Below are 26,560 nucleotides of genomic sequence, written 5' to 3'. Positions count from 1 at the left end.
GTCCTGTTTTGTCAAACCGGGACATTGTTAAGTATTTTGTGGACAGCGGGACACTAAGCTTAAAAGCGGGACGTATGATCACGTTAAATGTACAACACTTAGCAATATAATAACTTTTGGCACTAAAAATAGTATGAAAAACACACTTACATGTCCAATGCGGGCCCCAGTTGGTGAGGAAGAACATCGAAGTAGTAAGTTGTGTGGTCAGAGGACGTGGAAGCGTTCGACGAGCCACCATGCTCTGACAAGAACTTGTTGTATTCGTTTTCCTGTGACAAAACAGATTATATTGTAGCAAAATAACAAACGGAACCTCGGCCATTTGCAACAACATTACAGTGTGTAACAATAAGTAATATAACCTTTTTTTATTAAAAAAAACCGAAAAGTTTGTGGAATATTCTATCAATTTGCCACGTTTTATTGAAATGCGAGAAATCCAATAAACAGAATTCAACCCCTAATTTGTCACTTTAGAGATTGTTAGCGTATCGTGACATAATTTTATTTTATTCTGTCAGAAAACTTACTTTGCGTCATTAAGAATTAGTTTCATCGAAATACGAAATAAACCGATATCACCATCATCGAAATCAACGGAACGCTGACAGGCGGCCGCCATTACGAAGCATCTTTGACTAGAACAGACGTGTTTTTGTATTCTTTGGATTTATAGTGAAATATCTTTTAATATAATTTATAACAGTCACTGGAGTGTCATTTCTATGTCTACTTGGAAGATTCCCCTTAAGATGGATGTCCGGACACTGCCAAATTTTAAACACAAATGTTTTCTGTGGCTGTTTGAAAAGCAATCTCGGGACGCAGGCTTTAAGAAGTAGCTTATGTTTTTATATCTGTTCTGTGTATGTTCGGTAATAGGCTATTTAAATTACTTATTTATTTTAAACTTTTATTGAACTGATATTCAATTATTTTTTGTGAAATTACTAGTTTGTTATATTTATTAACACAAAGATGGAACACTCAGAAAAAAATCCTAATAATTGAATATCAATTCAATAAAAATTTAAAACACAGTGAATAGCGACATTTCTCGCCCGGACTGGTAACTGTAAAGATATCTAACTGGGTGATAAAATTTTCATACATTTGTCATAGATGGCGCTACGACTAAAAAGTCGGTGAAAAAACCAAATACAAACATACGTCGCATGCACATAGAAAAATTCGTGAGATCCGCTGGTTCGTTCCGTGGCTTAGTTGGTATAGCGTCTGCCACGGTATGCTAGATGACGTTGCTTCCAATACGGTCGGATCGAAGGAATTTTTTCTGAGTGTTCGATCTTTGTATTAATAAATATACCATACTTATTTATTACTCAAATTGGTTTATGTCAAATTTTATTCACCAATGCTTACAGCCCAGTTATTTTAATTTTGATTTTTGTTTTGTACGTAACATGTAATATGTATATTATTTGAATTGAAGTGTTCCATATTATGACAGGCCATGACGGAATAACAGCGAGCGTTATGTAATTAGCATAGTCCTCAGAGGCTGAGTCATGGACCCTTTTAACATATTTTTTATGCTTCTTTTTTATATTTTATTTTAATTGTATTTATTTTTATTAATTTTTTGTTGTTTTGTTTGACATTTATACATGTCAAATAAAGCCTATTTCATATATATATTTTTATTATTTTCTTTAAATTTGAACAGGACCACTGTGAGCTGCGCTTTGAAACTCATGTATTGGACGTCACACGCTCTTGTTTCTATCGCCTCAAAGTTCTGTACAATTTTAGATCTTATATCAGCCAGGCTTTGAAAGTTCTGCTTTGTGAGGCACTGGTATTGTCTAGGCTGAACTATTGCATCATGGTGTATAGTGGTTATCGCAAAAAAATGCAAAATTCTTGTGCTCGCTATTGTTTTCGAATTCCTCCTCGCACACATATCACGCCCTTTCTAAACAAATTCGGCATTCTGAAAACGGAGGCCCGTCAGAAGCTATATTTGGCCTGCCTAATGTTTGATATAGTTAAAACCCGGAAACCTGATATAGTAGTATAGATATATACTACAAGATTAATTGATCACAACGTGTAAGGGGGGATAAGTTCTGATTAGTTTCTAAAAATGTTATTAACATCCCAAAACACAGAACGACTGCTTTTCGTGGCGGTTTCAGATATCGCGCCAGTAAGTGTTGGAATGATATTCCTCCTCCATTGCGTGACATCAATAATAAAAAACGATTTAAACGTGAGTGTAAAAACATCTATTGTCTAATGATGATATTTCCCTAATCAATGCGTTTGATACCTGTAAACCTTAATTTCCGTACCTATGTATATATACTCATATTTGGTGGCTATTTTTATAATTTAATATTATGTTTGTAAACTTACATTATTATATATATTGCTTACCTTCGTTACTTACACTATTTACATTATTTGCTTTACATCTTACACTTTTGTTTTATATATATATGTATAGTATTTACAGTTAGGTATATATATTTGCGTGTGATGCATTTTGGTGGCATGGCTTATTGGGCTGCGATTGCTCACCATATGGTACTGACAGAAAACCAGCACTGTTTGACTTCTCTCGGTCTACAGTATTTATGCTGAGTCAGCATAAATACTGTAGACCGAGGCCATTGAAGGCCATTTCAGCACAAACTGTAGTCATAGGCACATTAAAATTTTATCAGTTCTTATAGTATTTGTTTGTTTTTCTCACAGTATGTGTTTTATATAAATGTGTATAAAATTAATAATGAATGTTCTATGTGCTTTTATGTTATACTCTGTGAAGTGATTGTAAATGTTTTGTTTCTGTTTGTATTTGTGCTGAATAAACGTGTTATATATCTATCTATCTATCTACCACTGTTACGGTACCCCCATGTCCAACAAAACAATACTATGGTATATCTACCGACCGTCCAAACGTAGGAATTGATTATTTTAACCATTAAAAAGCGCGGTGTCTCATTCACAACAAAATTTAGCATTTTCTGAACAAATCAGAGTAACAAGTCAAAAAAGAACTATTTTGGATTAGACCACTATTCTTAAAAAAGCAACGGAGACGCTGTCTTAGTATATAGATGGAATCGAATAGGATTCTAATTACTTCATAAAACAAGGTTAACTTATTAACAAGTCCGAGAAGTTTTCAAAGCCTAAGTTTCAAATGTCCAGATTGAAGAAACTTGGAGATCTCAAGATGAAAAAAAATAACGAAAGGAGTTGCATTGGCGGACCCGTAAGGTCGAATTGCAGTACTTACCTCCGGATATTTCTTGGTCCCCATAAATAGCATGTGCTCACAGAAATGCGCTAATCCTGGCAACTCGTCTGGATCGCTTAGATACCCTGCAAGTAGAAAACAGCATCAGTTACCGTGATTCCATGTAGTTTGGGAACTTCTTATAAGTATGAAGAATTTTGGGAACCCTGTCATCCTTTATCTTTAGGTTTATCTTTTCTTTGTTTTTGTTTTGTCTTTTCTTTTTTATGTCTTCCTTTATTTATTATATATTATATTTATTCATAGAGGTTCCTTTAACTTCCAACTGTAACTTCCAAATTTTGACATGTATTATATTATCTGTCTGGGGTGTAGTAATAAAATATTTCAAGGGCGTTAACTGGGGTTCATTTTTAACCCACTTTAAAAAAAGGAGGAGGTCCTCAATTCGACTGTATGTTTTTTTATGTATGTTACGCGATAACTCCGGTTTTGTGAACCGATTTTTAGGATTCTTTTTTTTTTGAAAGAGGGTACCTCAGAAGCGGTCCCATTTAAATTTGAAGAAAATATTCCACCTCTAAAAAGGTGGCAAACCAGGGGATGAATGATTTTTAAGGTCGGTTTTTTTTAGTACTCTGTACTGAGATTATGTTAATTAGTCATGTGTAACCACAGAACAATAAATACAGTAAAAGTATTTAGTATGCGTGTCACGTTTGCTAACAGTTCATAGTATCAAACATACTATCACGGAGTACGCATATTCGAGAACGTATACGAAACTTCTGCTGGTGGATCATTTGGCAAAGAAGCTACCTTCTTAATAAATAACAAAAACAAGTCAACATACCAACGTTCACGTCCATAGCGGCAGCAGACTTGTCTGTGGTCGGATCGCTCACCAGAAGCACTCTGAGACGATTAGTCAGCTCCAAACCCCTGAAACAAATGTCGTGATCAGGTATACGTTCCCACGGGCGTCCGCAATTCGACGTCTATTCTACTACGTCCATGGTATGTATTTTTTTTTAATATCATGTGACGAGACAAATAAGTCACAATCTATAGAGGGTGTAGATTCTGTCACGAGGCGGATGAAACTCCTGTTCATCTTCTCACTCAATGTTATCCCCTGATGGGCGTACGAAGCTCCATACTGGGAAGGATACGCCACAACCAGAGGTCATAATACCTATCGGAGTCAGAAAAGTCCTTCAGTTCTTCAATGCTGTCGGTCTTGGCTCTGAATTGTAATTAGTGGTGATCACATTAGATCAGCTGACGGTCGCAGTGATGAGGGGCTGCATATGCCCCGAATGAAGCCGTGTAGTCATAATAATAAATAACTGCGAACGTGGTATCATGCCTGAAATAATTGTGCATGGTTACAGCTGGTCCATCGAGTATATAACCAGAAATAGAGACGAAATGTCATTTAATTTGTTTGAAAACTATTCTGCCAAATCATTACTGTGACAACTGCGCTCCGATTGACCAGCCCGAATAATCGACCAGTTTAACTTGACCTTTGCTGTAATGGACGTAAATTACAAAATTACATATTTAATATTTAATTACCGATGAAATGTGATTCCGTTTGTTTAGTAATTAGATGTTTTGCTGTTTTTCCCACATCACCGAATGGAACAGCCTCCCATTGGTAGATATATATATTGTTAAAGTGACGTATAAACAGGTCAGTTGTTGGCGCTGTACTATTTCAGCTTTCTAATTTGTGATTTCAGTGCAAACGAGAGTTGATATTTAAAAGTGATATAAGCCCCATTTGCCTGATGAGTTACCAGGGATAGACGGCCCTTATTTCGTCTCTATTACTGGTTATATACTTGTTGAGCTAGTCCCACACTAGGCAGAGCCTCTCCTATGACGACCCTTTTGCGATTTTATCTCGAATTAAAATAATTGAGATCAATATTCTATTACAATACAAATTAACTAAAAAAAAGACCTCAAAATCATTCATCCCCTAGTTTGCCACCCTTAGAACGATTACACACAGCGATGCAGTCGCGAATCGTTTACCTTTACACGCGCGCGCGTTTTTAAGCAGCGATGCAAGCGCGCGCCTGCATCGATACAAACGCGAGATTGCATCGATGCAATCGCCTATAAATCCCAAAAGTAGCGATGTAATCGCGCGTTTGCATCGATGCAATCGACGCCTATAAATCGAAAATGTAGGTATGCAATCGCTCGTTTCACGAACGCGCGTGCTAAAAGTCGCCACTCTTAGAGTTGGAATAATTTCTTGAAATTTAACTAGGGACCACTATTGAGGTACCCTCTTCTTTGTTTTTTTCATGAAATGTAAGTGCGCATTTGACCTCCATCTCACCTGATGGAAAGCGACGATGAGGCCGACAATCCACACTCACCTTGAAAAGACCCAAGTTATAACGTTCAGGGAACAAGTCTGCAGGCAGGGAATACCACTCGCCGTTATCGCATAGCCATTCGCCATATAAATGTGGAAGCGTAACGCTTCGTGCGAATCTTTGGAATATCCACAACATAGGGGTGGTACCCAAGCCTACGTCTGGTCCCCTGATGATGGAAGGGAAATCCCCCTCTTCCAATCATCAAAATCAGTTCACAAAGTAAGAGTTACATTTAAAAAAAGGCAGCCGAATTGAGAACCTCCTTTTTTTCAAGTCGGTTAATTAATAATTATTAGCGTTTGCTTGCCTGGATTACATGAGGATATCTTACCTATACTGTCTTTTATCTTCTTGCGATTTTACGATCTTGTCATGGCGGCTGGCTATCGTGGCGGGGCCCGCGTTGCGACCGGCCTGGTCGCGCCCAGGCGGTGAGCGCGGAATTCGCGCGTTTTGCACCGCCGACATGCTGCTATGGCTGCGCGTATGTCTTACAGATGAGCTGTTGAAGAAAACAAATCATTAATATTATTTTTCATCACACTTGCTTGTAAACAGTGTCATGACATGCAGGCAAAGGCGACCGTAATGTTTTTATAGCATTTTAGTTGGAATTGTATTACCTGTGGAAGTATAGCTGGCAATTTGTTAAAAAAAAAACAAAAAGCCCGCCATTTAAATCCATAAATAAATAAAGCACACACTCACACTCAACATAGCCCCGCACTAGGGAAACCCTGTGTCTCGAGTGCCATACATACATAGACAACCACAAATTACACCCAAACTCACAAGAGAAACAAATGTAGGCCACATAAATATTTCTCCCGGCCCGGGAATCGAACATGAAGAGGTGCCAACCTCTGCCTGGCAGTCCGGCATGGTAACCGTTCGCCACAGAGGCAGTGGAATAAATGTTGTGTAGTGAAGCAATATTAATCATACAAGAAATAAATTATCGTTGTATCTATTTCCTCGCAAATGTGATGAAAAACATTGTGTGTAGCATGGGCGGTAAAAATTACACACCTCCATTCATTAAAGCCCTCAGCCTTCGCCTTCGGGCTTCTAACATCCTCTCGTTGGTAATTTTTTATTTATTATTTTTATTTTACTTAATGAATGGTGTGAAACTAATAGTCTCAATTCTGTTACTCTCCATTTCATGCTGCTTTCATAGACATCAGCACTAACCTCAGTCACCCAAACTTCGAGGATTGTAGAGAACTGCGTAACTATACTGAATACCTTCAGGGAAAGGAATAATGTAGTCCTGCGTTGGGTTCCTGGTCACTCTGACATCGAGGGTAATGAAGCAGCGGATGAACTGGAAAAGACTGGTGCTAGGGAGGCCTTCATTGGTTCTGAGCCCTTTATAGAATAGCACACAGCCTGACAAAGCTCACTTTGCTGAACGAGAGCTCCCACGTCTCCCGAGACGTGTGACTGCAGACTAAGGGTTTTGAGCATTCTAAAGCCCTGATAGCTGCCTTCAGTGCCAAACACTGTACAGAAGCTCTGTCACTGGACAGGAATGGCATCAGAATGCTGACTAGAGCCTTAACAGTACATTGTGGCTTGAATAAGCACATGTCACATATTGGACAGAGAGAAAACAGAGAATGTAGATTCTGCTACGAGGCGGATGGAACTCCTGTGCATTTTCTCACCCAGTGCTGCCCTCTGATGGACGTGAGAATTTCCATACTGGGTAGGCACAGGCCACACCCCAGAGGACATAAAGACTGTCGGAGCCAGGAAAGTCCTTCAGTTCCTTAATGCTGTTGGTTTTGGCTCCGAGTTGTGATTAGTGGTGATCACAATAGATCATTTATGGTCGCAGTGATGAGGGGCCTCATAGGTCCCAAATGAAGCCACCCGAATATAATAATAATAATAATAATAACGCACACACTCAACATAGCCCCGCACTAGGAAAACCCTGTGTCGCGGGTGCCATGGACACACACATAGACAACCACAAATTACACCCAAACTCACGAGAGAAATAAATGTAGGCCATACAAATATTTCTCCCGGCCCGGGAATCGAACCCGGGGACCTCTGCGTGGCAGTCCGGTATGGTAACCGTTCGGCCACGGAGGCAGTTAAAAAAATAATAATACTAATGAACATCATGGAGGGAGTGTACGCAGAAAATTTGTTTCGTGACTCAGAGAGAGTATTGAAGAAGAGACAGCACAAAAATCATTAATGTCATTGCTTGTACAGTCAACAGCACATCAAGCTATGCAATGGAACAAGATCCATCAGTGTGTAACTTAAAGTGCTGCCGTCTACGTATGTACAATGTACGTAGGAAAACAATTCTATGACTTTAAAGAATTCCTTTTCTCTTAAAATCAAATGTCACAATGTAATTTCTATTGTATCATGATTTATCTTTGATTATTTGTTATTGTATTAATTTTATTTTATTTTTTATGACATGTAATATAATGTTAATGTGACTTATAATGTATTGTATAATTAATTGAGAATGACATAAACACTGAGTTGTAATGTAATATTAATGTAATGTCTGTTTTACAAATTTTGAATGGTATAGATAACTGACTTGTAACAAATAACATTGTTACCAATAAATAATTTCATATCATTTCATTTCAACTGACAGGATTTGATACCCTAATTCAATTTATTGATTTTCATAAATATACAGGTAAAGTCATTTATTTTAGGGACCACTATATCATCAAAACCTATTTACACAAATTAGACATAGTTAAGGAAAAATAACCCAATCCACAAAACTATCAAAAGCAGAGCTATATGTATCAAATGGTTCCTAAAGTCTAACCCAGTGTTTCCCAAAGATTGTTCTGCTATAGCCCGGTAATTTTCATACTACTTCTTCAATTGATTGCCCACTCAATTTTAAATCCAAGCCGGTTACATTACGTAAAATAATATACATTTATTGTTAGAAAAAAGTTGTTTTACTAATATTATTTCGGTATCACCTATTTAGTGCGAAGTATGGAGCTGCTGCTTATTTTTTACTAAAGAATCCAAGTTTCTAAAAGGTCTGGTTCCACGTCAACAAGGCAGGAATGTGTATATTATTTTGATGGCCCGGTACCGGGTTGTGACCTGCCAAATGGGAAACGCAGGTCTAACATCTCAGATCAGCAAAAAAAATCCAACAAATAAACATAAATAAAATATCTCTGGAGTTATTATTATTATTATTATTAGGGTGGCTTTATTCAGGGCCTATGCATCCCTTCATCACTGCGACCATTGACTGATCTATTGTGATCACCACTAATTACAGTGCAGAGCCAAGGCCGACAGCATTGAGAAACTGAAGGATTTTCCTGACTCCGACAGATTTAATGTCCTCTGGTTGTGGCATGTGCCTTCTCAGTACGGAACTTTATACGCCCATCAGGTAGCGTTGGGTGAGTAGATGAACAGGAGTTTCATTCTCCGTGTGGCAGAATCTATATTCTCTATTTTCTCTCTGCCCAATATTTGACATTTGCTTGTTTAAGCCACAATGCCCTGTTAAGGCTCTAGTGAGCATTCTTATGCCATTCCTGTCCAATGACAGAGCTTCTCTACAGTGTTTGGCGCTGTAGGCAGATATCAGGGCTTTTGAATGCTCAAGACCCTTGTTCTGTAGCCACACTTCTTGGGAGAGGTGTGTGCTCTCATTTAGAAGTGAGCTATGCCAGGCTGTATGCTATCCCTATGAAGGGTTCGGGTCCAATAAAGGTTTCCCTAGCACCAGCCTTTGCCAGTTCATCTGCTGACTCATTACCCTCAATGTCAGAGTGGCTTGCAACCCAGCACAGTACCACTGTATTACATTCCCTGAGAATGTTCAGTATATTTACACAGTTCTCTACAATTCTCGATGTTTGGGTGACTGAGACTAGTGCATGTAGAGCCACTTGACTATCTGAGATTATGTAAATATGCTTGTCAACGTAGCCTCTCTTCGGGTTCAAATCTGCACAAGTAATTATGGCGCACACTTAGGCCTGAGTCGTCCCATGTTCAGCATGTAACTGAGCCTGGGTTTCACACAGTGTATACCACAGCCTACATTGGGTCCCATTTTAGACCCATCGGGATACTATAGAAGGCTACCGTCCTTCCAGGTGATACTCAGTTTCCCAGTCCTCCCTAGTTGGAAATTCTACCTGGTAGAGGTTTGTGAAGTTTTGTTTGGGAAGCATAACATCAGAAGTCATTCCCAGAACAGAGTGTGCCAGAATTGAGTCTAGGGCTGATCTCAATGTCTGGGAGAGCCATCTACTCCTTAACCTAGTGGTAAACCTGTACATGCTGGCACTGGCCTCCCTCTGTATGAATAAATGCAGAGGAGTCAGGTTCAGCAATACATTTAGGGCTGCCCCAGGTGTGGTGGACATGGCTCCCGTTGCTAGCAGGCACGCGATGTGCTGTAAACTGCCCAATGTGACTCTGGAGCTACATGACATTACACGCAAAATAGGCGCCTTGACGTCGAGTTGCAAACACCAGCCCGTTACACCAAGTACCAAGTACATGACATTATAAGTTTTGAAAATAAAACAATGTTGAGAATCACTTTTAAACTTCAAACTGCCATGTCTCAAAAGTGACTGGATGTGCATTGGATCCTTTTTTGACTACGTCCAATTGTTCTTAATATTATTGATAAATATCGAAAGCACGAATTTCGGAATTTCATAAGAACTACCCACTACACATTACTCAATACAACATACCTTTAGACATATTTTTCATAACATACGAGTCAAATTTGCACAACTATCTTATAGGTAACATGAAGTTAGTTGGTAACAATGCACAATACCACGTTTAAAAGGCAAATCTTACCTGTAATTGTAAGTAAGGAGCTAAAAACCGCAATCAATCTAAATTTTTATAGTACACATACACTATGATGTCCAACTACGAGAAGAAATAAGTAAGAATGATAGTAAAACTACATAAGCGTAGTGCTAAATGATTCTAGTCACGGTTATTTACGTGTTTTTTAATGATTAATATTAGAAATTAAGATGTTTTTGGGATTTTCTGTACTATACAAAATCTAACCTATATATCGTGGGACGAAAAGCTATGGTTGGAGAAAAACTGTGAAAGCCAAACACCAATAGTCTTCTGGATGCCAGCTTGCTGGATTTAATCAGAATTGGAATTTGAAAATAATTTTGCAAACTTTTGATGCCAATCCAAATGACGAGAGTAAAAAATTGACATTTGTCTCCTTTACGTCAATTTTCTTATGAAATTTTCCGCGTAATCATTCCAACCACAATAAAAGTATGTAGTACAACAATGATTTTCCTCAAATTTGCAGTGCTTTTCAATTTGTCAGGATAATATAGAGCTACAACTCGTATAACGTTATTTGCACAATTTAGCCACGTTATGATATTATCGATTAATTATTTCTAAATTGTGATTTGGTTATTTTTAATGAGTGAAACCATCTAAATTTTATGAGTCGATACTACCTCAGCTAGAATTCAAATTTTTCTCGTACTAAAACAGTTCGATTTGCTTGGGTCGTTTTTTTTACAAAGGAACCCTAAAGCCATTTGACAAATGTATGTCGTATAATATACGTGTTCTATTTGGTTCAGACGATATAAAAAAAATACTGGTATATGTACAGAAACTTACATAAGCAATGCTCTTTGAAACTTACCAACTTATTTCTCGAGGTGACAGGCATAGTGGCAGTGGCAGTGGCAGATCTTTGCGATTTAAAGCTCTGAGTGGCATTGCAATATAATATAAAATAAGAATTTTTTGTTTTAAGAAAAATTTTCCATGACCCAACACTAATTAAATTATAAAAACCTCTTAACACTTGTATTTACTATTATTATTTTTATGTATTTTTTAGTAAAACTTAAGTTCCAGATTGTATTTCAAATAATTTTTCGGTTCCGTTATTTTCGATTCCTTGTTTTGCGCGCTGGTGAGGCACAAACGCAAACAGCGAAGGCGCAACCCTATTGGCGGAACGAAACAGTGTTGCCAGACGGTTACATTTCTTACATTTTTCGGAACTTTTGATCTTCTTGAGTAAACAACTAACGTTTATTTGTAACTTTTGACGTTGAAATTTCTTAAATTTAACTATTCTTGTTACAGTTAATCCTAAATAATTTAAATTATTATTATTATTTTTTTATACCTGACAAGCAAATGACTCCACTCCACCTGATGTTAAGTGGAAAGTGCTATCCAAACGCGAAGGAACCTAGTGCAGCGATGAAACCCTCACTGCACTAGCCACCTCCATCCTGCCTGCCTACAATATGCCTCTTCACGCCTCGTTTGAAGGATCCCATATCATAAGAGGGAGGGAAGACATGTGCCGGAAGGGAGTTCCATTTGTCAACTGTGCGGCAGAGAAAGGAGCCACCGAACCTTGTAAATTAACCTTATAACCTTAATTAGACAAAAAATAATAATAATAATATGTAATAACGCACACATTCAACATAGCCTCGCACTAGGGAAACCCTGTGTTACGGGTACCGTGAAGCCGTGAGTATCCACGCTTCACACTTAGACAATCACAAATTACACCCAAACTCACGAGAGAAATAAATGTAGGTCATACAAATATTTCTCCCGGTCCGGGTATGGAACCTGGGAACACTGCGTGGCAGTCTAGCGGCATGGTAACCATTCGTCCACAGAGGCAGTTAAAAAGTAACTCAGAAATCATCAAATTTCGGAATTTAAGCGTGCAATATGTACCTATTTCTTTTACAGTTACAATTTTTAATACAGAATGAACTTGTAAAATGCAACTTTTGCAGACAAAAATGTTATTTTCAACTAAATGTAATTTTCGACTCAAGCAACTCAAGGGCCCCTGGCGGCACTGGTGCGAATTTATGAGAACATCCCGCTTTCTTTACCAGATCTCCTGAAAAATCAAGAATGTTATAAATTTTATATTATTTCGCAAGAAGCACTATCGAAGACATTTAATTCTTGTAATGGAGTACAAGAAAGAGATTACTCTCAGTCTTGGCTGTATGGCGCATTTGTGCCTTTGCCTTTTCCAATGGAAAAAACAGTACCAAAAAAAAGTTTCACCGGTGGCGCTTAAAAATTATTTTCGCTAATATTTTGAAAAATACCATAAAAGTCTATAATTCCATTAATATTTACTTTCTATTATTGCATTGTGCTAAATAATAAAACAATTATTACTATTTAAAAGTGGAGAAATGACATACGAGATTCTCAAACTTCTGAGTCACACGTTTGTTATCTTTTTTTGAGTTATGGAGAAGTGGGAGGCTCTTCTAGATTGCCTGCCGACGGTTCCTGACCAAAGGTATTATGGGAAGACCATACAAACAGCTGGAGTTTTGCTGAAAGAAGATTTAGCCACTTTTGAAACCGGTACAAAGTTGTTCAATTTTTATTACAGCGAACATTACAACAATACTTGTCTGGCTTTTCATATTTGGTAAACTTTTATTTCGCTTAGAATAATTTTAACCTTTTCTTCCGTGCGGTTATAATGCCTGTGGTCGGGCCAGAGGTCTCGGGTGCGATTCCCGAGCCGGGAAAAATATTTGTATAGTCTACATTTATTTATCACGCGAGTTTGGGTGTACTTTAAGTGTGTCCATGACACCCGCACCACAGATTTTAACTAAAGTCCGTTTCAATAGGGATGAGCTCTGTGACACTTCTAATTTTTAAGTTGCACGCATACGATTTATAAATAATGTCATCCAGGTAACAAAATTGAATAGTAAATTTGTTATAATGTACGAAAATCGAACAATATTTATTGTACATGTAATTTTAAGTAAAAATTGTGGTATATTATGTAGATATAAAATGAAATAATAAATTTAAAAATAAATTACCCCAACTGCTTGATGCGTAAAACGGATTATTTATCCAGAGTATTTACATCATAGTATCGATAAATCGAATCAACTTTTGTATAACTAGCGTCAATATGAGGCATTTACATACCTTGTTCTCTTTTAAATGTTATGTACCTTGTTTGTATCTTGGTTTTATTTTGTTTTTAGCTTTGCGTGATTCTTTTTGGAGTAACTATTCAAATTCTGTTTCATTGCTGTTGATTTTATGCTTTATTGTTGACTTTTTCTTTGGTTGTGTAGTTTTTAGGGATAGACACAATATAAATTACCCTAATTTACTACTACTAATTGTATACAGTGTAGGACCTTTTTACCGAAATCACTGGCTGACCTGCCTGGTGTCTTCGCATAAAGCCTCAATTCGGTTTTATGACCTAGAAAGCCAAGTATGATGCTGAAAGAAACTTGTTTCTATTGTATTCCATTCTTTTAGGGACTGCTTAAACCGGCAGATTGGAAGGCAGAGGACATAAAATTTATCAATGTATATAAATTTCAATACTCTGGGACCGACTTCAGAGTATTGTAGCACATTTCTCTATGTGACTCAGAGCATTGAAATTTATACCTTATTTCAATTATCATAGCAAATTTAATATCATCTGCCGGTTTGCGCTTGTCCTTACCATATTCTTCAAGCGAAGCAAAGTGCAATTGGGTGTTACTTCAACTACATAATGGTGATGATTGAAGTCTTCCGGATTGTTTAGTTAACCATAGGATGAACAATTAATGTGTAACAATAAATGTGTAATCTTTTTTCAGAATGGATAACCGAAACCCTTCTTCTAAAACCAATAAACCTTCTATCAGCTATAAAAGCAAATAACAACAATAACTTATGGAGCATAGTTCTAACAGATTTCTTCAAGTTGATTTGCGAATATGTGGAACGGTGGAAGGATGTTTTTGAAAAATATTTTGTGGACATTGTTGATGTAAGTATATTAAATGATTTTAAAAGTTATTTGATAAATATGTATCAACCACCAAGAGTACTACCACCTTAACTGTGTTTGCCGCCAGGCTGTAATGTAAGCATTGGTGCATTCTGGGTGCTGGTGAAATTACAGCCACAAATCCCACTTGTCAACTTATGTTTGACGGTGACGAGCACAGTGGCAGTACCCCTGATTGTGATGTAGGCTGCAGTTCCACAATTGATGTGCGAGATAGCTAGGCGGTGTGAGGATGCGTAATGAAGCTGTGAAACGGTGTGTAATTGAGCGGTGTGAGGATGAATAGCGGACTCGCTTCAGCTATGCGCGGGTGCGTGCGGTGTGGTGAGGTGAAGCGACGGCTCGCCTACCTCGCTTGCATCCCTCGCACACAACTCTCACTTTTTTGTATGTACAAATATTTAGAGCTGTGCTAAGCGATCTCGGAAAGTTAAGTAATCCTATTCGTGGATTTTTTCTTTAGCTGTCTTACTTACGGCCATCGAGTATACATAGAACCAGAAATATAGCCGAAATATCATTTAATTTGTTTGAAAACTATTCTGCCAAATCGTTACGGTGACAACTGCGCTTCGATTGGCCAGCGCGAATTCGAAACAAGTGACCGGTGTCGTCAATTGTTTCACTTGAAATCAAAAAGTTTTTAGAATTAAATTAACAATGACAACTTATTGTGTTTATTAAATTATTTTAATTTGTCAAAAAACTAAAATAATTTCAATACTCATTTAATCACACAAAATAAAAACTACAAGCAAGAATAAAAATTGATGAGGTGTAAAATCAGAATGCATCCGAAGATAAACTTTTTCTTTTAATTAAAAAAGTGATGTTCAACTGTTTTTCTTTCATCTACCATTTCCCTTTTGCTCCGCAGCAAAGTTGTTTTGCGTTTCGTTGCTTGAAACCCTCGCTACGCTCAGGAGTCTAAGAGTCGTATTCCAGAACTCTACTCAACGCTCAAGTCAGGATCTGAGTATGATTTAAAGCACTGAAAATCATACTCAAGTCTTTGCCATTAGAGTCGTATTTCCAATGCTTGAAATCATACTCAGATCCTGACTTGAGCAGACTTGAGTATGATTTCAAGCACTGGAAATACTACCCTAATGGCAAGGACTTGAGTTGTATGATTTTCAGTGCTCACTGCAATACTCAAGGTCTGACTTGAGTATTGAGTAGAGTTCTGGAATACGACACATAGCTTCCTTCGCTTGCTAAGGATTCAATACAAGCACTCGCCTCAAATAACAACTTTGCAGCCTTGCATAATGAATAACTATTTTTGATATATCATAAAAAACCATAACCCAGTTTTAGTATTAATAATAATAATAATAAAATTAATTTGTTCAGACAACTAGATCCACATTTTGTTAGTATTTTACTTATGACTACGTTAGAATACATATTTTACACAAGACAAAGTATTATTAATTAAGTGTTGTATTATTGAGCACTCACATCTTATCGTCATCAGAAGGCTGTTAGTGCTGCCACGTATTCTGGTCAAAAGCGAGGCAATCTTCTTTCGCAACACAGCATTAAAGCTATCCACTCGCGCTTCGGCAAACATGGTGGACGCACTGCAGAAACGTGGCAGCCCCAATAGCGCCCTGAAGGCATTGTTGTACTGGACGCGCAGCCTACCGAGCGAGCGCTGCGAACAGCTCGACCACAGCGCACCCGCGTACAGCGAAGTGCAGTATGCTTGGAATAGCGTTATTTTGACTGCGGCTGTACACCGAGTGAATCTGCGCGCCAGCATGTTCGCCCGCACCGCCAGCGCCCTGCGTTCCCGTTCAACATCTACGTCATCCTTTAAGTTGTCAGTCAAATAGTGGCCTAGATATTTAAACTGACTAACTCTGCTAATTGGAGTATTGATTGTTTAATGATATTTCAGCTATGCATCGTTAGGCTAAGGTCCGATAAGGCGAACACGTTAACTAATTTTAACTGTTTTTAAAACAGAATTGTATGCTCTAATTTTTGCTATTTGAAACCATGATGACTATTTGTCACTTTTAGCGTTTTACTAAGTGGACGGCAGTATGCGAGAATAGCAATACATCGCGCTTTATGTTGCCCTCACTGGCGGAATCTCAGCTTAAAAGCACTGAGTGGCACTGCAACTATTATAAAAAGTCCCATTAATAATAATAACGTACACAATCAACTTAGCCCCCGCTAGGGAAAACCCTGAGTCGTGGGTGCCATGGACAACCACAAACTCACGATAGACATAAATGTAGGCCATTCAAATATTTCTCCCAGCCCGGGAATCGACACTGGGACCTCTGCGCGGCAGCCCGGCATGGTAACCGTTAGGCCACGGAGGCAGTTTATTTTATATCACAGAAAATTACTTCATATCACATTACTGCTTGGCGGCAGAAATAAGGTGGCACCACTTCCCTGGACGAACTCTTTAACAAGGAGTTCTACTGCTACTAAAACCTCTTTTGTGTGAGATAATCCTTATTCTATTGTACATGTTTTCAGATCTGCTATCTCACCCACACACCACAAATTCGGAACTCCGCGATTCAGTGTTTAACAAAAGTCGCACGCCTGTCGAGCGTCCCAGCTGCAGATATCGCGCGACATATCGCCAGTTTCGAACAATCGCAGACCGGTCGCGCTCCGATGGCTGTTTTAATCGGTAAATAATGCTTAGATATAGTCTCACTGCTGGGCACAGGTGTTCTCTCACAATGGGAGGGCTTGAGCTGTAGTTTTTTTATGATATCTAGTAAAGGGACGGAATTAAAGACGGAAGACAAACAGTAATAATCTCAGTATAGAATACTAAAAAAACCGATCTCAAAAGTGCGTGGAATTGCATATAATTACCAAGTTTTATTGAAATCGGTTACCGGAAAGTGCGCTAACCCGGATTCATCCCCTAGTTTGCCAATATACGGGACTTGACACAGGAGATAATAAAAATCGGTTCTCACTACTCAAAGTATATTGAGAGAGAAAAACGCCTTGAATTAGAGAATAGCAAAATCAATCATTAAAATAATTGCTCCTCATAATAAAATTTAGGCGCTATTTATAAAAATTAATCTTCATGCGTGAACAGCCACCGTTAAAGTTGGATTTTCTTCAAAATTAAATGGGACCACTATGGAGGTACCCTCTTTCCAACAAAAAACTAATCATAGAAATCGGTTCAGAATTACCAGTGTTATCGCGTAACATACATACAAAAAAAAACATACAGTCGAATTGAGAACCTCCTCCTTTTTTTGAAGTTGGTTAAAAATATGACAAATCGCGTAGTTGAACGTGTCATTATCATTATTTTTCATCGAAAGCATACACATTTTTGCGCACAGATTTTTAATGAGACAGAAAGCCTTTCCGAGCTAGTGAGGTGAAAAGAAAAAATATATTAATCCCTAAATTCTGATCACTATTCATCGCTGTATTTTTATACAATTGTAAGTGCGCATTTGACGTCCATCTCATCTAATGGAAAGTGACGATGAAGTCGACGATGGAGCATGCACACCTAAATAATTTCCTATTCACTATCGCCTTGAAACGGCCCAATTTATAACGTTCAGAGGACACGTCTGCAGGCAGGGTATTAAATGTGGAAACGTAACGCTTCGTACGAATATTATAATATCTTTGGAATATCTACAATATAGTGTAAGGTCTCATGTCGCGTTGCTACCTTTTTGCATTCGTTATTTGTGTTTCTATAGACAATTATTACTTTTTAATGTAAAATTAGTAAGTTTGTAAGTGAATTCTTGGCAACACTGTACAAGAGGAGTGAGGAGAATGGGATATAAAAGCGAAGAAAAATGGCGCACGCGCGCATTTTTACTTTTAGAAAATTTGTAGATCGATTTGTCTCTTATGTGTATTGCAAAAAAAAAATAATTATATAAATAAATTATACCTTTAGTATTGCTCACTTCTGGTTTCATTTACAATAGGGGTGGAACCCAAGCCTGCCTCTAGTCCCCTGATGATGGAAAGGACAAGGCGGAATTAAATCGAATTACACGATGATAAATGAAATAACGCTGTTAATTGTTTCAGGTACAATATGCGAATATCACCCAGAAATGATTGCTCCAGATGACGTTATCTATGTATGGAGAATTTACCTCAATCAACTGGATTCTAATAAAAATACTGTAAGTTTTTATTTACATAGTAAGAATCTATGCAGGCTTTCTAGTAGCAGTAGAGCTTCTTGTGAAGTCCAGGGAAGTACTGCCACCTTACCTATTTCTGCCGCCACGCAGTAATGTGAGCATTACTGCGTTCCGGTTTGGAAGGATAAGGGTGCTGGCGAAATTACAGGCACATGGGACTTGTCAACTTATGTCTCAAGGTGACAGGCGCAGTGGCAGTGCCTCTCGGGTCTTTGTGATTTAAAGCTCTGGGCGGTTTTGCAACTGTTACAGATAGGTGTGTCGCTTACCACCAGGCGCACGAATTGCTCGTCCCGTCACTTGAAATTATTAAAAAGGATGCCAGAGTTCATTCTTAAAAATAATATGTTCACTGTAGTATTCGTTCTCATTAATTCTTTAGTTTTTTATTATTTCTTCGCATTATTTGAGAAAAGCGCTGTAATATACCTCGGCGGGATTGCTTGACTCGTGTGCAAAGCCGAGTGCGGGTCGCACTATTCCGGCAACCCTTTATTTCCCGACGACATGTATTTAAGTGATATTTTTAAATTTGCAAAAACAAACGGCTTAATAATATAAACGGTCATCTTTTTTAATGATTGATCCTCTTTCTCTGAGATGTAAAATAAATTAAATCGATGGATATTTTAATCTGTTCTGAGCTACGCAAAAAATGTTGGGTTTGTATAAATTAACTTTGATAGTTTTATTTAATAACGTACACACTCAACATAGCCCCGCACTAGGGAAACCCTGTGTCGCGGGTGCCATGGACACACACATTACACCCAAACTCACGAGAGAAATAAATGTAGGCCATACAACTATTTCTCCCGGTCCCGGAATCGAACCTGGGACTTCTGTGTAGCAGTCCGGCAGGTAACCGTTCGGCCACGGAGGCAATTATACTAATACTAAGACAAATGAGCATTAAAAATAAAATTTAGATACTCGTTTTCATAACTAAGTAATTGTTGATTATATTTGTATACCAATATTATGTTACTTATAATATAATTTGACCTGAAAACGTGTTCGGAAACGCAAGCAAAATGGTTTCTGGCAGTTGCCGGCCGCGGCTCGCTTGACTCGTGTTGCCTTTGCATATATCTTTTTTTTTAACGTCAGGAAATCCTCATGGAGCCCTCATCCTTATGTCGGACTCCTACCGACTAAAACCTGACGGTGTTCCATCTACTCTCCATGTGCCGAAGTCACGCGGACGCTTGCGCATTCTTCCGCGACTCTGACGGTGATTGGTCCGACAGCGCCGAACCCCATCCCGGAGAGAGTTCTTGTCTCCCCGTCAGCAATCTTGAGAGGCAAACGTGGAACACGTACGCCGCCATCTCGGGTCCACTTCTAACGAGTGACAGACTCCCCTAAGTCTGCCGCTCATGGACCCATGTCACGGGGGCTTTCGCCACCCGTTGCCCACCTATGTCGGCAGCCATAGCTTTCCTTCTGCGACCCACTCTCCGACGGCGAATCGGGGTAGGGGCTGTACTTTCCCTTTCCCTTTCCGCCGCCTCCTTCCGTACATAACCACCTCGCAGAATGCCAGGACTGCGTCTCACGACGTTTCGCTCCCAACCATTGCGCGAACTATGGTCGGATGAGAAAGGTCACTCCTCACGGCGGCGACAAGGGTACTGCGCTGCTCAGTCCATGCATGACACTCCTCCAGCGTATGCTGGGCCGTCCCTTCGAGACAGTTGTCACAGTGGTGACACACTGAAGTAGGCTCCCTTCCGACGATTCGGCACAGGTACTTCCTGAAGCAACCATGCCCCGAGAGCACCTGTGTCATGCGGAACGTCAGGACGCCAGTGTCGGAGTGGCTGGCCGAACGGCGAGACTGGACGAACTGCCTCGACTGTTCGGAGACCAGCGTGGGGTGGCGTTAGTCTTCGTCGCCACTCGTCGTGGAGTATTTGACGCGAGGAGATGGATCTCCTCGGGTGTTGGTCTGTGGTCCCGAATAGGCGCCTCCTCACGCCACACATAAACTGCGGCGAGTATTCTCGCCTCCAAATCCCAGGGGGGAGACGCTAGCAAGCAGGCCGCCTCGCAAGTTCATATACCAACCTAATCTAACCTATGGAATGGAGGACGCGACCAGGCAATCAAGATTTATTAGGAGATCAATATCAAAAGATATACTGGTTATAAATATCATCAATCGTTAAAAGAAAAGACGAATGCTATAAAAGAGGATCAAATATTATTTTTGACTTTCATATATTAATTTAATATGCTTAAACATAATGATAGTGTTACCTTGAATGCAGTTCATTTGTAATTATCCGTAGATCAACTAATATAGAAGGAACAATTAATATATATCAAACATAAAAAATATCGTTTATTTTAAAAAGTGCACTGTCATTTACAATAGATCAATTTATTATTTCCGTTTTTTATTTTTTTAATTAGCTTCTGACGCGTGCCAACTATAGGTCTCGAAAGACCTATCTGAGCTCAGTCCGCCATTTTCGCTTTGTATGGTATGGTTGTGTCATTCTTTCGTGCAAATTCTCTAAAATTCTACAAAAATGCCTTATTGTGCAGTTTTGGAGTGCAAAAATAATAGCCGCTCCAAAAATATCACCCGTGGTTTATATTATTTCATATCATTGGAAACTCTTAATAATATACGCGATTTAAATCCGGAAAAATAGTTTCATTTCCTATGTGTAACAATCGCGAAAACCTAAGAACTCGATAACTCTTAATAAATTTTCGAAATATTTTTTTTTGTACAAGAAACGAAAGTAAAGCTTATACCCCTGCAATAAGGTCGCTTCTTTTTTGGAGAACTAAATTAATTACAGATTTTAAGACTTTCGTGGTTATTCACTAAATGATTATCACTAGTATCAGGTTTCTTACCACGGTATAACTGTCCAGTGCATGGAATCCGGTCCTTAGTGCGTGCAGTAATAAAAACAAAAACACCTCGAGTTCAGTTTCGCGTGTAGATACAGTGAGTGTGGTTTGTGTGAAAAAAGTGAGTGACAATGGTAACGCCACAACAAATCGCGATGAAGGTAGTCGTCGACAGCGCAAGAGGGTAGACAGATATGTCTGCTCATAAAGCTGTCATCTGCCGCCGTCCAGTCAACCCGTGACCATGGAGCGTGCAACCGTTCCGAAATATGGGGAAAATAAAAAGAAGTCATACCGTGGTAAGAAACCTGATACTATTGATAATCATTTAGTAAATTAATTACTCCAATTCGTCGTCGTTATCAATTAACCGCTAGATGGCAGTACATTGATTGAAAATTAAATATCATGTCAAAACGTAACTTGCAATAATAGGTATTGATGTTATTGAACTTTCAACGATATGCCAACAGGATAAAGTTTAAATTATATTAACAATCCAGAATTTGTTATTTCTTTTTAAATTTGAAACTGTGATACCTTTCAAATTAAGAATGTATGAATTTTGGCGACGTCGGTTCTCATAGTAATCGCGGCTTAAGACATTTCCATTGTTTTTTTTTGTTCCGTGATTATCCCTTTCCCGGCCTCTGCAATAATGTACTATAATCTATTTTCAGGATACGATAAACGCAGCTGTCCTTCAAGGTATCTTAGGCTTGTTCAAACATTTCGGCTGCAATTTACCCACGGCTGAACTTAACGAGTTTTATGATAAACTAACTGGTGTCTTCATTAAAATCAAGAAGTGTGAACCTGGTAAGTTGCGTCGGAATGGCTTCTTCTGGCGATGCGTGATTGTGAATGATTCTGACGTACGAGTAACTTTTGACATATGCATGCCTCCGAAGTTCCGTAATTATTGACATACAAGTATAGACAAAAAAATACTTCCTGGATTCTTTTATTTTAGTGAAGAGACTTGCTCTTTAGCTCCGATATATTTTATCGAGTTAACAGATTATGTAACAAAGATTATACAAGTTGATAAATTTTGGTACCTGTCTCATAAATTATGATGAAATTAAATAATGTAAAGGACAGGTTCTTTCTTCCGTTGGATGAGGTTACCAAAACAAGCCAAGTGAAACTCCAAATGGTTGAAGATTTTTATTTTCACCTTGTATGTCGCCAATACAATTCCACCCTTTATGCGGAAAGTCCGGGCAATTGTTCCCAGAAGGGACTCGACTCCTGGAAACCGTTCTGCGAGATGAGGTTTTTTCACCCTATATGAGCGTAAGAAAAAATCAGAAGATCTGGGTAGCAGTTCCCAAGAAGGGACTCGACTTCTCGTTGCCATACTGAGCTCTCTGTATTCTCAGATTTCTCTTCCCATTAATAAAATTGATTTCGAGTAGTCACCATTCGAGGGAAAATCTTAACACCGCGATTCAAAAATAACGCCAAATGGATCAATGCCATCTAGCGGATTCTTAGAGAACTAAAAGTGAGCAATCTGACTTAAGGCCGTCTATTATTATAAAGTAGGTTTGTTACAATTATAAATAATTGCAATAGTGTTATTGTTTATTATAGTGAATCGTCGGATTATTCTCCATATGAACGGGAATCATCACTCGAATTCTTTACATTAATTATTCATATACATAAAGAAATAGTGGTGAAGAAAGTTAGAACTATATTCCTTATTTTGAACCAAATTACAAAAGAGTTTATCCTGAAAATTTTAATAATTACGAATTCAAAGTTTTGTTCAGTGACGATAATGTGATTAAAGTGAAAGTGACAACGTAATGTTAAATTTAATGAGGATGCCGATAATTATACGAAGACATGGCTCAAAGGACTTGTATCCAAGTCAAAACTCTTAATTGAAAAAAAAACAATAAACAACAATTAATTTAAGCCGTGGTAGTGTAATGGTTTGACGGCGGTAGCTTCTCAAGCAGAGGCCGTGGGTTCTAATCCGGGCTCGCACGTCTGACTTTCTCGGAAGTTATGTGCTAAAAATTTGAAATTTACCATGAGCTTTTCGGTCATCGAGTATGTAACCAGAAATAGAGACGAAATAAGGGCCAACCATCCCTGGCACTCATCAGGCAAATGAGCCTTATATCACTTCTAATGAGAAAGAAAGCCTTTCCGAGCTAGTCATGTGAAAACAATATTTATTTAAAACATCTACAATTCTACATTGACCCGGCCGGATATCAAACGCGGGACCTTAAAGATTGCGACACCATAAAAACCGGTGAGCAAGCCACTCGACCACGGATATATTCCAATACCAACAAGCGTAGAGCATCGAGTATATAACCTGAAATAGAGATGAAATAAGGGCCATCTATCCCTGGCTACTCATCAGGTAGACGATAGATAGTAGGAATACTACAGCGCCAAATACTGACCTGTGCGTACGTCTCCGTATATTCCATAAATATTCTGTATTTATTGTAATAAAGAAATATCTCTAATAATAGGGACTGTTCCATCGGTGGTGTGGGAAAAACAGCAAAACATCTAATTACAAAACAATCGGAATCACTTTTCATCGGTAATTAAATAATAAATATGTAATTATGCAATTTCCGTTCATTATAGTGAAGCTCAAGTTAAACTGGTCGATTATTCGGGCTGGCCAATCGGAGCGCTGTTGTCACCGTAATGATTTAGCAGAATAGTTTTCAAACAAATTAAATAACATTAATTCGTCTCTATTTCTGTTTATATACTCGATGTTTTCGGTGAAGGAAAACGTGATAAAACCTATTTTTGTGTTCCAGTCTGTGTCGACATCCTGACGTCTTATGCCAATCTTTTCGCTGAGCGTATTACCCGTGACGCCGCTCTGAGACATTATTTATGGTCGCACAATCATCACGTTGCGGCTCGCGCGTGCTCTATGGTCATCTGCAATAGCAGAAACAACCAAAATATACAGGTAATAATAATCTCAGTGCAGAGTGCTAAAAAACCGACCTCAAAAGTTCGTTATTACATCTATTTGCCAAGTTTTATTGAAATTGGTTACCGGAAAGTGCTGAAACCGGATTCATCCCTTAGTTTGCCACCCTTAGAGGTGGAATAGTTTCTTCAAATTTAAATGGGTCCATATGTGACTAAATTTTATATGGGCAGGGCATGTGCAAGCTATGTAGATTGTAGAACTGACGGCTGTTGAGGCAGAAAGGTTCTCGATTGGAAACCACGAACCGGAAGGCGTTCAGTGGGACGGCCCCCTAGATGGACGGATGACCTGATAAGAGCGGTTGGTAACCGGTAGTTGCACGTTGCGTCCGATCGGCTGGTCTGGAAATCTTTGGGGGAGGCCTATGGACCTCTTCCGGCTGATATGAATGATGATGATGAAATGGGACAAATACCGAGGCACCTTCTTTCCAACAAAAAAAGAATCATCCTTCACAAAAGTTATCGCGTGGCATACATACGAAAAAAACATACAGACGAATTGAGAACCTCCTCCTTTTTTTGAAGTCTGTTAAAAAATTATTAACGTGAGTTCACCGTAGTAACAGTTGTTCTCATTAATGGGTACAATCAACAATAAGAAGCCATTTGAGGGGTTCCTCATTCTTCAGGTGTTCTACCTACTCATCAATACGAAACACTTTTGTGGAATTACATCTATTTGCCAAGTTTTATTGAAAACCGTTAACAGAAAGCGGTTGAAATACAATAAACCTAATTTATCCCCTTATTTGCTACACTTAGAGGTGGAATATTTTCTTCATATTTAAGTGGGACCAATACTGAGGTTACCAAAAAGAATCATCAAAATCGGTTTACAAATTGATGCCTTACTTTCTCAAACTCGTATTTTATAAAGAGAGATTATTCAGGGGACGGCAAAACTTTCTATTTATTTTAAATTTCTTATGAAGGGTGTTAATTTGCATGCATTACTTTAAGAATAGGCAAAAGCCAGTGTGTGAATATGAAGGAAATATGATGTGACATGCCAAATTCTTCTTCTTCGTTTTGCTCAATGGCGGTTCCTTCTTTTTAAGATTTCGCCAGTGTCGAGTTTTCCGCTTAGCAGAATAAGTTTCAATATGTTTCTGTAAATATGGCCGCCACATAGAGGATAGGCAATTTGAGGCGGCGTGCTTGGATTGACTCGGGATTCCTTAAAACGGGCCGATACGGGTATTTTAGTTCGAGATTCGTATAATTTCGCGTTTTAATCTTCGATTAAGGCACAATAGCACTATCCTATTCCACTTTAAACTAGATTTCACAAAATAATTGAAAGTCAAAATAAAAACGACACTTTTCCCTCCAAAAGGTCCAGAGCGAATCATGCCAAATTTGTATCATATAGTATCCCTTTTTTTTTGCATTCCAGTAACTTTGTGCTTTAAGATACGAGTTTGACAAAGTAAGCCAACGAAATGCCAACGTAATCGCGTGACATACACAAAAAATATAGTCTAATCGAAAACCTCCTTTTTAAGTCGATTAATTAATTACGCAGATCGGCCTTTTCTCCTAATCTTTATATAACTCAATTTTATTAATAAATTTCATTATGCTTTTTTAACCGACTTGAAAAAAGGAGGAGGTTCTCAATTCGTCTGTATGTTTTGTTTTGTATGTATGTTACGCGATAACTCCGGTATTTGTGAACCGATTTTCATAATTCTTTTTTTTTGGAAAGAGGGTACTTCCATAGTGGTCCCATTTCATTTTGAAGAAAATCATCCACCTCGAAAAGTCTGTTCACGCATGAAGATTCATTTTTATAAATAGGGCCTAACTTTAATTTAGGAGCAATTACTTTAATGGTTGATTTTGCTATTTCTCCAATTCAAGGCGTTTTTTATCTCTCAATATACTTTGAGTAGTGAGAACCGATTTTTATTATCTCCAGAGTCAAGTCCTGTATAGTGACGAACTAGGGGATATTTCAATAAAACTTAGCAAATAGACGTGATTCCACGTACTTTTG

At 38.4% G+C, this 26,560-nt stretch overlaps 2 protein-coding genes across 2 annotated transcripts in view; one reads left to right on the top strand and one right to left on the bottom strand.

Annotated features, from left to right (window-relative positions):
* The window catches only part of LOC113240529 (insulin-degrading enzyme), a gene marked incomplete at its 3' end in the record, with an annotated part of 65,444 nt that extends 54,703 nt beyond the window's left edge, over positions 1-10,741 (bottom strand). Inside the window, exons 1-5 of the mRNA XM_026477859.1 lie at positions 10,714-10,741; positions 5,969-6,139; positions 4,089-4,177; positions 3,275-3,360; positions 151-272 (exon numbers count right to left, since the gene is read on the bottom strand). Of these exons, the coding sequence (XP_026333644.1) occupies positions 151-272; positions 3,275-3,360; positions 4,089-4,177; positions 5,969-6,105 (434 nt within the window). The remainder of the gene's footprint in view (positions 1-150; positions 273-3,274; positions 3,361-4,088; positions 4,178-5,968; positions 6,140-10,713) is intronic.
* A 2,178-nt stretch (positions 10,742-12,919) lies between these two features.
* LOC113240528 overlaps positions 12,920-26,560 on the top strand; it is a 91,474-nt gene continuing 77,833 nt past the window's right edge. The window contains exons 1-6 of the mRNA XM_026477858.1: positions 12,920-13,053; positions 14,319-14,491; positions 17,018-17,177; positions 18,578-18,675; positions 22,248-22,386; positions 24,375-24,532. Of these exons, the coding sequence (XP_026333643.1) occupies positions 12,933-13,053; positions 14,319-14,491; positions 17,018-17,177; positions 18,578-18,675; positions 22,248-22,386; positions 24,375-24,532 (849 nt within the window). The 5' untranslated portion in view covers positions 12,920-12,932. The remainder of the gene's footprint in view (positions 13,054-14,318; positions 14,492-17,017; positions 17,178-18,577; positions 18,676-22,247; positions 22,387-24,374; positions 24,533-26,560) is intronic.

The sequence above is a fragment of the Hyposmocoma kahamanoa genome, unplaced genomic scaffold, assembly GCF_003589595.1.
Source record: "Hyposmocoma kahamanoa isolate Upper Pololo Valley unplaced genomic scaffold, ASM358959v1 146, whole genome shotgun sequence".
NCBI lineage: Eukaryota > Metazoa > Arthropoda > Insecta > Lepidoptera > Cosmopterigidae > Hyposmocoma > Hyposmocoma kahamanoa.
The sequence above is the reverse complement of the archived record's forward strand: the minus strand, read 5'-3'. Positions and strand labels throughout refer to the sequence as shown.